The sequence below is a fragment of the Petromyzon marinus genome, chromosome 13 (assembly GCF_048934315.1).
Source record: "Petromyzon marinus isolate PM22_M1 ecotype Great Lakes invasive population chromosome 13, UKy_Petmar_22M1.pri1.0, whole genome shotgun sequence".
NCBI lineage: Eukaryota > Metazoa > Chordata > Hyperoartia > Petromyzontiformes > Petromyzontidae > Petromyzon > Petromyzon marinus.
The window spans coordinates 16,011,897-16,024,618 of record NC_133679.1 but is presented as its reverse complement, the minus strand read 5'-3'; the positions used below and the strand labels follow the sequence as shown (position 1 = coordinate 16,024,618).

Here is a 12,722-nt window from a genome sequence, read left to right as displayed (position 1 = left end):
CCTCTCTTCTCTGAATCACATCGCCACCACCACCACACATCAGCGACTGGGGGGCTCCTGGCGTATCGAGGATGAGGATGATGTAACGAGGATGAAGAGCGTTTAATGTGTATTTTAAATCACAGTTGCGGAGCACAAGGTGCCCCATGGCCAACAACGTAAAGCGGCCAGCAGGAATAAGCAGAGCGAGAGAGAAGTGCGGTGACCTGCAGTGTGGTGAGTGAGAGATTCATCTAGCGAGTGGGTGAACGATTGGGTGAGTGAGATGCTATTGTGGACCTAGTGTGTTGGTGAGACGAGTCAGTGTCTAACGCCCGAGCCCTCAACATGGGTGTAGGAATCAATAAGTTAACGGGAACAGTAACCATGGTATAGCGAAACAAGAAGTGGGTGCATAAATGAATGAGTAAACGAGTGGGTGAGTGGACTAGTGGGGAGCGGTTGTAAAAGTGAGTGACCGGATGAGTGGGTGAGCGGTGTTGTTGTGGCTTGAAGTATGGTGGTCAAAGAGTGTGGGATGAGACGAAACGGTGAAAATGACTACTTTGGTAATCATCACCATCATCTGCACTGCAACACGATTGGTGAGGTGGGTTTAAGGTTTTATGCTGTACCGACAGTGCACCATGAATGTTACGTGATTGACGTTCATTTATTAAATACCTTTAAATTCATCCAAAAAAATCCCACACAAAAGTATCCCGTCTAGCCCACACAGGCTGTTGAGGCAAGTGCTGTTAGCGAGCACATATGAAGGCCGGAACGGCACACGAGGGGGTGGTGTGGCCTGAACGACGTCCGACCGCCTTTGTCTCCCCTGTGCTGATGTTTACACATCCCAACCAGGTACAGGACTCATTTAAGGCCGAGTCAATCCTAGGCAAGGCCCAGAACCGGTTCAGATATTCGTCGCAGTTGGCCGAGAGCAGGAGTCGAACTCGGGCCTCTGGGTTTGTAGCGCTGTGCAGCGCTAACCGCTGCGCCACTGCTCTCCACATACGCGCCCAAAAAACACCCAGTGCACGCCGGCCCCTGTGATGAGGGGACAGGTTCCACACTCCAGGCCTTACCACCCACCCTGCGTCTTCTAATCCCCATCCAAATGACGTTACACGCTGCACGCACCTGATTATTGCTAAACTCGTCCCCTGGTGACGGAGAGCGGGACCTTTAATTGAGCTTACCCCACGTCACGTGGTACATGTGCATAAAGACAAAGGTCCACGGTGTAGCCTACAAACTGGAAGCAAGTGGCGTGGAGTGAACAGCTCGAGTGCTTACGTTTACACGCCACGTCGGGTACTTCTTTAAGTCCGGGTCGAACTAGGGGAGGCCCAGGACCAGTTCAGAAACCACTCACCACTGATGTTGGCTGTGAGCAGGAATTGAACTCGCTAATCTGGCCAGTTTTAGTAGCGCAGTTCGCTAACCGCTGCGCCACCACTCCCCACTGTGTGCGTGTACACTGACAGATGTGCACGCAACGGGATATTATCTTAATACAACCCAAGCAGTTACACACTGCGCGCGCCTAATGATTGCTAAACACATCCTGATGCCAGTCCGCACTCTAACGCCACGTAGAACAAGCTTACCAACTATCCGGCGCGTGCAGCATGTGTGCGCATACCAATGCAGCCTGCATTCGAATGAAAAACTCAACGCGTTGTGTGTCAATAACACGGTGGCTTTAAAGGTCAAATATATACAATAGGCGACGTTTTGGGAAATGGCCCTTCATTGCTCAAAACGTTACCTGCTGAATGCGTTCCATGAAAGCCACACATGCACCCGCGGTGTTGTTATTGACAGGTAACGTGTTGGGTTGACTAGGCTTGTGCACCACTGCTCGGGCAGCAGCAGCAGCAGCATTGTCTGAACGGAGATCGGCGACAACCGGTCATGAATTGCCCAAGACAAACCAATTGCACCCCCCTCCATTCCCCCCCCCACGAAATCACAACCCACAGGGTAAAACCCCAAGATCAGAATTAATCACACAGCGCAGGACGGAATCCCTCGTCAGCTCCACGTAGTCTGACGATGAGGTGTGGGGGCCAAGGCTACCCTCCCCACCTCCTCACCAACCTCCTCCTTCGGGCTTCTCACTGCAGTCCTTGTGCCTAAAGCAAATCGACCTACACCCACCCGTATCCATCTCTCAATACAAAATTACACTGGAGCACTCGGCTCGAGGCAAACGGTCACCCCCCCCTGCCCCCCCGGAAGATGGAGGGGTCACGCGAGGTCAAAGTTAATCAAGTGAAGTTGGGAACACGAGAACTTCCCCGCAGCCGAGAGCCGGAGACAAGATTCAATTTCCTGAGCAGAGTTGCACCTGAAATGCCTTAGCGTAGCGCACTGCACTCAACAGGAGCACCGCACTCATCAGGGGTACTGCACTCGCTAGAGAGCACCGCACTCGCTCGAGAGCACCACTCAGGGGCTCCGCACTCGCTCGAAACACCGCACTCAGCAGATGCACCGCACTTGCTAGATGGTGCGGTGTCACAGTATTGAAGGTGAGGACCCCTCTCTTAGGGCACACTCACAGTGCACATCGAGTCCAGTCCAATCCACACTCCTCCACTCCACAACCTAGTCTCATCCACACTCCTCACTCCTCCATTTCAGTCCGATTCACACTCGGGAATCCAGTCCACAATTTTCCCATCTGCTAGAGGGAGTCTCAGTCCCCTGATATTAGGGCGCTGGAGTCCGCAGAGTGAAGGAGGCTCCAGTCCCTGAGACTGCGCTCAGCTGAAAGCTTCGTCCACCTGGAGCCATGAGTCCATGGCAGCTATGTAGTGGAGAGGAACTGAGCGTGCACACGGATGTGTGTGTGGTGTGTCTAGTCACTCCAGTGTTATTGTGTATATAGTGTGTGGTGTATTTGTATGTGTGATGTGTGTGTGTGTATATAGTGTCTGGTGTATGTGTGTCATGTATGTGCATGAGTGTGGGGTGCATATATGGACTGTGTTAATTGGAGTGGTATGCGAGGCATGCGAGTGTGCGGTGTATAAATGCACTGCCTTCTGTGAGTGCTGGCGGGTAAACACAAACTATCGCTGCACACACGCACACACATGCGTGCACACATGTGCGGAGTCCAAGCCTGTTCCCATTAGGTCACAGGAGTGAGGACAATTCCACGGCCATCGAGCACCAGGATGAGCGTGGGTCACAGTGAGGTGAGCCCAGGTGAGCCTAGGTGAGTTCTGGTGAGCTGCGAGAGTCCACGAAGAAGCATGCGCTCCAACAGGTCACTCCGGTGCAATTTGTTTCCATATGATTTTGTCGAGCGTGTAATCCGATCCGATGCGGTCCGGTAGTCGTGTGTGATCCGATCCGATGCGGTCCGGTAGTCGTGTGTGATCCGATGCGGGTGTTGACACCTCCCGCTCAGACGATCCAGTTAGAAAAATGTAAAACGCGCGTGTTTGCGCTGCCCCTCGGTCCCTTTGTCCTCCCGGCCTCACACCGCACCACAGCGACCCGCAGGCATCACGCCGGCGCTCACAGCGTGCCGGGATCCACCGGCCGCACTGCCCCGGCCCGCGGGCCCCGTGCCGCGGGGTGAGCCCTGGCGAGCGCCACCCTCGCCGTCGCCAGCTCCATGGGCCGCAGCGCCAGCTCGTGTACGGGCTCGACGCCGCGCTCCTCTGCCGCTGCCGGGTCCTCGACGCCGACGCCCGGCACCGGCGCGGGGTAGAGCAGCGTGAGGGAGGCGGGCACCGCTTTGATGAAGGTCAGGTCACGGAAGACTGAGGAGAGGTTGAGCTGAGGCGGAGACGGGGGAGAGGAAGGGAATGAGCTGGAGGGTCATGCAGGTGGATGCGAGTGCGCGCGTGCGTGCGCGAGCGAACACGCCAAGCGAACGCAAGCACGCTCAGATACACACCTACACACTTGCATAGTCAGACTCGGGCTTGATTATTTCAGCTGGCGAGGCCCCACTCAGCGAAGCAGCTCTGTTACCAGGACGACCGCAGCCCAAGACCGTCAGAAGTAGTGGCAGTCACAAAACATCGCACGGTGTAGGGAACGAGCAAACTCGGCAGAGCAAAACAAACTAATTATTTACATGAAACCCATGCCAGAACTCACTGCAAACAGGATAAACGACAAACAGAGCTGAGGTACAAATCAACAATGGCTTCAAAAGCTCCTGCCACAGATGGCGCATATTGATAAACCGTGTATACAGCCTTAGGTATAACTGAGCTCAGCTGTAGCATCCATAGCAATAGTGGCAGAGGCCATCCTGCATCATGGCCCAAACTCACACGTGGCTAGAGAATGTGGATGTGGAATATTAAGATAGGCCATGAGGACATTTTGAGTGTGGATGCTGCACAAGAGATGGCCCTGGAACCAGTCTGAGTTCGCAATTCAGGAACGGTCATCGGGCAATCAGAGGTTCACTGAACGCATCTTGAGATTTATAACTGATGGAGGATGTTGTTGAAACACCGAGCTGATCTGACTGTCAGAATTTTGCACAAGAAGACCGCCCAGAGTAGATCTTTGTGTAACTTCAGCGAAGCTGGATTGGCTTCGGGGTAAAGCTCACAGTGATAAGTCTACAACGGGCATCTAGAGCAAATCTTAAGAGCATACACACAGCATAGACAGCTCACACAAATACAGACACGACCCAGATCACGCAAACGCTTGAACACACATGGATACAAGCGTACGCACCACATAGACAACATGCAGACACGTGACATACAACCATATACATTCACATGTACCACACGCAGCATGCATTCAGACATACCCATGCATCCACACATAATACACGCACACACTACGCGGCATACAGACACACACCTTTCCCCCTGTCCTGTTGCAGTTGAGCAGGTAGTGGGTTGGCTCCAGCCAGCAGTCGTAACCCCGGCGATGCAGAATCAGGGCTATGTCTTCAGAGGGTCCCCCTCCCTCCTGGACACACGAAGCAAAGACAAAGATCCCCTGTATAGCCTTAGCAGACTTTTGAGGCAAGTGCTGTTAGTGAGCACCTATGCAGGCCGGGATAGTACACGTGGGGGTGGGTGGCCAGCAGCATGCCCGGTCGCCTTTGTGATGTCGCCACCACTCGGTGGTGAGTGGCGGCTGCTGGTTCCGCTGTGTGTTCACGCACCGTGGCCTGCAGGGTGCGCAGGTTGAGGAGGTAGAGGTCGCAGGGCAGGGGGGTGGTGAGCGGCGTCAGCTGGGCGAGCGGAGCGGCTGAACCCTGCGGCGTCGGCTCTCCCAGCAGCAGTAGTGCAGGGTGGTTGAGGACGTCCGATGTCACGTGACCCAGCAGGGATAGGGAACCGCCCTGCAGGCGCCGAGCAGTCAGCACGCAGAGATGCACGCATGCACCGAATGGGTACACGGGTGGCGATGTTTACACACCGCACCAGGTACTCATTTGAGGCTGAGTCGACATAGGGGAGTCCAGATAATTGTCACTGGTGTTGACCGTGAGTGGGAATCGAACCCGGGTTTCCAGGTTCATAGCGCAGCGTGCTAACCCCTACACTACCGCTCCCCACAACATACAGGCACACACAGAGACGCACACACGGAGACGACCACATAGAGATGAATACACACCTGCACAGAAACACATGGGTGTCTACAAAGTCTAAATCTTCCGTATGTCCTTAAAAGACTGTTTGGGCAAGTGAGGTGAGTTGAGTGCCTATGAAGGCCGGCATGGATAATTGAGGGTCTGGTGTGGCCAATGGCATGCCCCGGTCGCCTTTGTCTCCTCAATGTCACTGTTTACATACCGCACCAGGTATTGATTTTAGGCTGAGTCGACCTAAGGGAGGCCCAGTGCTGGTTCAGATATTCGAAACCGATATTGGCTGTAAGCACGAATCAAACTCGGGTCACGGGCTCGTAGCGTAATGCACTAAACACTGCACCACTGCTCCCCACATCATGACACACGCACGCATGCACGCATGCACGCATGCACGCACGCACGCATGCACATGTCCCAGGCACCGCCCCCGGTACCGAGTCATGCCGCGAGCGCCGCTCGGGCAGCAGGCGGAAGCGTGAGAGTGTCGGCTTGTTGTCCTTGATGCCCTGGCCCAGGCCCCGGTTGTCGTCTTGCATAAGGCGGCGATCCAGGAACACCTGCAGCTCCCCTACGTGGGGGGCAGACACACGGCGCCCCAGCAGAAGTGCGTTTGCTGCTCGCTGTTGTGGAGGTCCGTAGCCTGCAGCCGGCAGGCCACCCTGGTGAATCCTGTGGTGGTTATTGACCGTAACAATTCGCGGTGGCCATGAACGATCGCCAAGACCTTTGTGGGAAAAACTGTGGCGCTTTACCATTTCTACTTCAGTGCTTTTCCCTGCAGTTTACATGAATGACGTTAGATATATCGCTATATATCTATCTCTCTCTACATATATTATTATTATTTTGATCATGAAATTCCCAGCGCTCCTCTTGTCATTGCAGCATCAGCACGTACCTGGTCGCATGCCGGCCACGCCAAGGGCCTGTGCTGACAGGAGCGAGAGGCGCCGCTCGGGGTCCTGCAGCACGGCGGCACTCGTCATCTGATACACGTTCGCCTGCAGCGGCAGCTTTTGCCAGAAGCGGCGCCGCTGCATCTGGGGTGTCACCGAGAGGGGGGTGCTGGTGAGTGACGGTGCGCGTGTGTGGCTGAGGATAGCAGTCGTCTCCCAACAACAGCGGCGGGCAGAGCGGCGACGATGACAACAACCAGTGGAGCGCCGGGCGGCTAAAACGCAGCAAGGTCGCGCAGTGGGGTGTACAGGTAGTGCATCTGCCGGTCATCTCAGTCAGTCACTGCATGGCACTTGGGACTATCCTATGACCTCCACACTTCGTATGGCCTCAAAGTGCACTCAGCCTGGCACAAGCACTGTGGTAACGTCGGTGGCACTTTGTAGCGAATAGCGAACATTGTTGTGTGAGTGTGTATGTGCATGTATATGTGTGTGTGAGCGTGTGTGCATGCCTATGTGCGTGAGTGCGCGTGTGTGTGTGCGTGTGTGTGTGCGCGTGTGTGTGCGTGTGCGTGCATGTGTGTGTGTGCGCGTGTGTGTGTGTGTGTGACACCTGAAACCCGTTGAGGTCCGTGTAGAAGATGTCCTGGTTCTGCAGGTCGGTTGTGAGCACCATGACCAGCTCGTGGTTGATCTCGGAGTGAATGTCCACCACGTTGGTGACCTCCAGCGAGAGCCCCTCCACCCCTACCACACCACACGACCACTGTTACGACTACGGTAATACTTCCGTCCGTGTTGCAAACCACCGTTAAACCGGAGTTGGTTTTGTTATTTTAATCGTCTTAGTTTCTGACAGCACCGAGCGCTCACCCCCCAACCCCACCCCTTCCCCCCCGCCCCCTCCCAAGCCCCACCCCCCTAGACTCCGAGCCGCACAGCGCTCACCGGGGAGGTTGTAGAGCCGCACGGTGTGCGTGACGTGCGGGAGGTACGACGTCACCTCGGAGAAGAGCGGCCCCTCGGCGAGCCGCACCACGGGCTCCACCTCGGTCTCATACGGCTGGGGGAGCGGAAGTGGAGATATGGTGGTGTTTGATGGTAGTCTTGATGGTGGTGGTGTTTAGTGGTAGTGGTGTTAATGGTGGTCTTTGTGGTGGTGGTTCTAATAGTGGTGGCAGTGGTTGAAAGCTATGGTAAAAGTAGTGGTGGTGGTGGTGGTGGTGGTAGCAGTGGCATTAGCGTTTGTGACGATGGTAGTGGTGGCAGTTGCCGTGTGTTTTTGGGGAGGCACCTTGGCGTCCCCGTCGGGCAGGAAGAGGTACGCGCCGCTCTTGTCGCGCGCTCCGCGCGTGCCGTACCAGGCTAGGTCCACCTGCACTGCCTGCTCTTGCGTGGCCCCACACAGCCGCACACCCTGCGCAAACCAAAACGACCGCCACCGGCATTCACGACCGAGAGGTGCCAGACACACACAGACGCACATGTTGTGACTGGCGTTATGGCCCACGCTGTGGCCAGGGTGATGGCCCCCGTTGAGGTCAACGGAGGCGCTCACCTGCAGGAAGCCCTTGGGGCCGCCGAAGCGAAGCGTGGCGTGCGTGTTGTGGATGCTGAGGCCGCTGGGCGGTGGGGCCGCCCTCACGTCCACGCCGAGCAGGCCACCCCTCTGTGGGCCATGCCCGGGGGTCACCCCGAACAGCGTGGTGTTGGCCAGCACCGTCACGCGTGGGTCCGACGCCTCCCACAGTTCAAAAGTCACCAGGGCCAGGGGCGGCAGCCGGGCGAGGAACGAGAGCTGGGGTTGTGAGAGGGCGAAGGGGGGCATGGTTGGTGGTCGGGCGCGTGCGCACGAGAGGCTGTGCGTGAGAAGTTGTCGTTGAGTATGCGCTGTGGAGTGGGTGGTGTCTGCATATGCGAGTGTCTGTGAGAATTAAGTTTACGATTTCGATTTAAAGCTTTCGTGACTGCAAGGATTCATCTTCTTTGGTTCTTTCGGTAAAGTCACGTAGAATGAGAATAAAATAATAAATTGATAAAATAAAATAACACAATAAAATTCTCACGACATTTCGGCCACAACACAAACGTATTCATGGAAAAATTTGAAACTGACGCCATCCAGACTGCCACTCTATGCCCGACCTTATGGAAGAGGTACTTGGATGACACCTTTGTCATCTGGCCACATGGCCAGCCTGCTCTAGACCAATTCCGCGACCACATCAATTCCATACACCCAGCCATCAGATTTACCATGGAGGTCGAAAAAAGATGGCAAACTACCCTTTTTGAATGTCTTAATTAAAAGGAGACATGATGGTTCAATGAGCCACTGTCTACAGGAAAGCTACCCATACAGATGCTTACTTGAAACCGGATTCCCACCACCATCCATCCCAGAAGAACTCCCTCATCAAGACTCTATACCATAGAGCCCAATGCATTTCCGACCAGGAACACGTTACCAGTGAACTCAAGCACGTACACCAGGCTCTCAGGGCTAATGGTTACTCCGACTACACAATCCGCAAAGCCATCACTCCAGCCATGAAGAAGGATCCTCTTGTGGAGCCACTCAAAACCATCACCTTACCCTACATTGCAGGGGTCACTAAAAATATCTCCAAAATCCTGAATAAACACAAGATCCAGGTCCGATTCAACACAGTACATACAATCCGTGATCTGGTTCCATCTGTAAAAGATGCTGTTCCAGACATACAGTACCCGGGCATTTACAAACTAAGGTGCCTCTGTGGTAGTAGCTACATTGGAGAAACCAAATGACATATCTCGGACCGCATCCGGGAACATAAAGCAGACTTGAAACACGGTAGAACGAACTCCTCTGCCGTGGCCGATCACTGTTATAATTCAATGGGCTCACATGACATTGACTTCTCCAAGACGGAGGTTCTTTGCAAACCAACCGGCTACCATGAGAGATTCGTTCATGAGGCCATTCACATATACAAGCACAGAGTCAATTTCCACCGAGAAGATGGATTCTGGCTTAGTAACCATTGGAAAGATGTTTTAAACCATTTCTGTTCTTGATTAATTGTATTTTACGATGACCTTCAGACCGCAGCTCTTTCGCTGGCATTGACTCTTAATACCTCTCACACCACGGTTAATGGTATGGTTTACAACATGGAGTATAACAGTGCCTCGCAGCTGTCTCTCTACCCCTCCTCCGTTCCGACCATGGATGAACTCGTCCGTCTGAACGGGGCCCGTAGCTATCCGTGGTGCTGAAGTTTAGGGTAAGAATCCACCCATTTTTTCGCCATATAGCATTGTGATATATAACGACTTATTGTTGGTAGCTTAGCTGATTGGAGAATATAGAGTTTATTGATAACATTGAGGTAATTTTTTATATTTGTTTTTTTATATTGGTTCACTATATAGTATTCATTATATAGTGTAGTGTATACCCAGTTACTGTGAATAGCTCAGATGTGTAGGCTTTGACTTCAACATAGCCATTTCTGTGACCAGTCACAAGCTAATCACTCAGTTATTTCAAAGCTAAATTCTCCTAGTTATTTCAATGCTAAATTCTCCTGTTTGATTTGTACTAGGTGCCTCTGTGAATGTGTATGCTCTGACTTTAACATAGCTATTTCTGTGGCCAGTCACAAGCTAATCACTCAGCTATTTCAATGCTAAATTCTATGCTAATTCCTTTGTCAAGGCGCTTTGTTTCTTCTCACACAGCTTAAAGGTCGCGATCTGAGCGTGGCTTTGTTAGCTCCAGCGCTGTCCTCCAGACAGTCTCGTCCCTTCACCTGATGAAGGCCGCTAGTGTTGTGGCCGAAACATCGTGAGAATTTTAGTGTTATTTTATTTTATCAATTTATTATTTTATTCTCATTCTACGTGACTTTACCGAAAGAACCAAAGAAGAAGTTTACGATTGTTGTGCCCATCTGTGTGTGCAAGCGGTGTGTTTGTACCAGTGTCAGCGTGTGCGTGTGTGCGTGCGTGGTGTAAACATGGCCACGAGGGAGAAAACCATGGTGACTTATCTACCACTTAGTGGTGAATGGCGGCGGCGGCGGTTGTTGTTGTTGTGCGGGTCACCTGGTACGTGTCGGGCACCATGTCAGCGGCCGCCGTCCACACCGGGCCGATCTGCGCGAGCACGGCGCGGCCGTCCAGGTGACGCACGCGTGCGCGCTGGGTGCTCACGTGGACGCACACCACACACACACGCTCCTGTGCCAGCGTGTTGTACACCACCACCGGCCTGCCGCACACACACACACATCCCTCCGTGAAGCCGCAAAGAGACTCAGCTGGTGATCCCCATTGAGCTAAGCAGCTTTGTTACAAGGACAACCACAGCCCTATGACAAACTGCTGGGGCAAGTGCCGTTAGTGAGCACCAATGAAGGTAGTCATGGCACATGAGGGAGTGGTGCGGCCAACACTACGCCCGGCCGTCTCCGTCTCGCCGATGTTGATGTTTACAGACCGCACAAGATACGCATTTAAGGCTAAGTCGACCTTGGGGAAGACTGGGACTGGTTGAGATATTCATAATCGAAGTTGCCGGGTTTGTAGCGCAGTGCGCGAACCACTGCACTACCCTCCCCACACAGATGAGCACACACATACATTCAGGCATGCATGCATGGACACATAAACACATCTGCTTACGCGTACACTCGTGCACGCATGCACACCACCCGCTTGGTTGACTGACAATGACCCCAGTGTCCCACGACCCCCACCTCACACCACATCAAACATGACATCGTCCAACACAAACATTCTCTATCCGCTTGCACTGCATGTGGGAGACTTTGTAGATTATTGTTCCTTGGTCTATTTACCCAGGAAAGCCATTTTTGCTGAAGTACGGATTGTCGTGTGGACTTTTATACAGTTGCTGAGAACAGGGGCCCCAAGGCCCAAACGTTGAGAGGCCAGCAGCAAACAGTACTACTATTGAAGTTGTAACAGATAAGACTGCAACACGGTTTTTTTTATCGAGCGAGGTTATGACGATGAGAGCTTGGTAGAGAGAGAGAGACGATGATGGGAGGAGGGAATTCCACAGTGGAGCAGTGCGAGGGAAGAAACAGACAGAGAAGTGACGTAACCTGCATTGTGGTGAGTGGGTCGGTGAGATGAAATAGTCTGCGTAAAGGTGGACAATAACTCTGTCTGGTGAAGTGCTGTTATAGCCATGGCCAACCAGGTGCTGGTCCTCAAAGCAGAATGGTCACAAATTGTGTTTTTGATCGAGCTGCCCGCCTGTACACCGGGGCATCTCATCATCTCAAGACTTCTCAAATGGTATCCCAAGTGGCAGCTGTATCTGTGGGCACAAGGTGACTCAACACCTGGCCTGCAAACAGGCAATAGTCTGCCAGTAGGGGGTGATGATTGCTGCTGCTGCTGTTGTGTGGTCCCAATTGAGTAAACTGCGGTGTCAATTTTAGAATTTTCCAACTTTGGATCCCGACGCCGGCACACAATGGGCTACGCTTGTGAATGACGTCAGTGCATCTTTTCTGTCCACTTTGAAGTGGATGGCGCGTAGGATTACGATGAACATTACACCCGCAGTAATAAACAGGGCAGCTGCCGTAATCGAACCGTGACCCTCCGTGATAAGCGACGAACGCGCTGCTGCCAAGCCGCGTCGCCATCCTCAGCATGGCACAGACAAGACGGCGTCTTATCGGCAGAATTAACGAGTCAATTATCAGCCTCCCAAATAAATACCAGCACCACCAATCAATACCACGTTGAGGTCTACCAGACTGACTGTTTCGTCTCATTCATAATGTGTTCAACCACCACACAGCAGCACACTCACCCAGCCACTCATTCATTCACTCACTGACTCATTTACTCACCCCTTTACTCACTCACTCGCTCACGCTCGGACAGACGCATGCACGCACGGAGAGGTGGGAACCATCACCTGGGTGTGGAGGAGAGGGCTATGAGCACCTTGCCCGGCAGGGAATCCTGATTAGGCCTGAATTCATCCTGCGAACGCACACACACACACAAAGATCTCCTGAAAACCCTTTAACAGACAGGGCAAGTGGCGTTTGCAAGCACCTATGAACGCCAACATGGCACATGAGGGGGTAATGTGACCAGCACCACGCCCGGCCGCATTTGTCTCCCCAGTGATGAGTTATTTACACACTATACCAGGTCGACCAAGGGGAGGCCCAGAAATGATGTTGGCCATAAGTGGGAATCTA

At 53.2% G+C, this 12,722-nt stretch overlaps 1 protein-coding gene across 2 annotated transcripts in view; it reads right to left on the bottom strand.

Annotated features, from left to right (window-relative positions):
* Nucleotides 1–633: 633 nt before the first annotated feature.
* LOC116942119 (alpha-mannosidase 2x-like) overlaps nt 634–12,722 on the bottom strand; it is a 26,304-nt gene continuing 14,215 nt past the window's right edge. For both annotated transcript variants that reach the window (XM_032953710.2, XM_032953711.2), the window contains exons 11-21: nt 12,431–12,498; nt 10,576–10,741; nt 8,042–8,281; nt 7,778–7,900; nt 7,432–7,546; nt 7,097–7,230; nt 6,483–6,624; nt 6,019–6,152; nt 5,150–5,329; nt 4,840–4,950; nt 634–3,783 (exon numbers count right to left, since the gene is read on the bottom strand). In XM_032953710.2, coding sequence (XP_032809601.2) covers nt 3,520–3,783; nt 4,840–4,950; nt 5,150–5,329; nt 6,019–6,152; nt 6,483–6,624; nt 7,097–7,230; nt 7,432–7,546; nt 7,778–7,900; nt 8,042–8,281; nt 10,576–10,741; nt 12,431–12,498 — 1,677 coding nt within the window. In that variant the 3' untranslated portion in view covers nt 634–3,519. The remainder of the gene's footprint in view (nt 3,784–4,839; nt 4,951–5,149; nt 5,330–6,018; nt 6,153–6,482; nt 6,625–7,096; nt 7,231–7,431; nt 7,547–7,777; nt 7,901–8,041; nt 8,282–10,575; nt 10,742–12,430; nt 12,499–12,722) is intronic.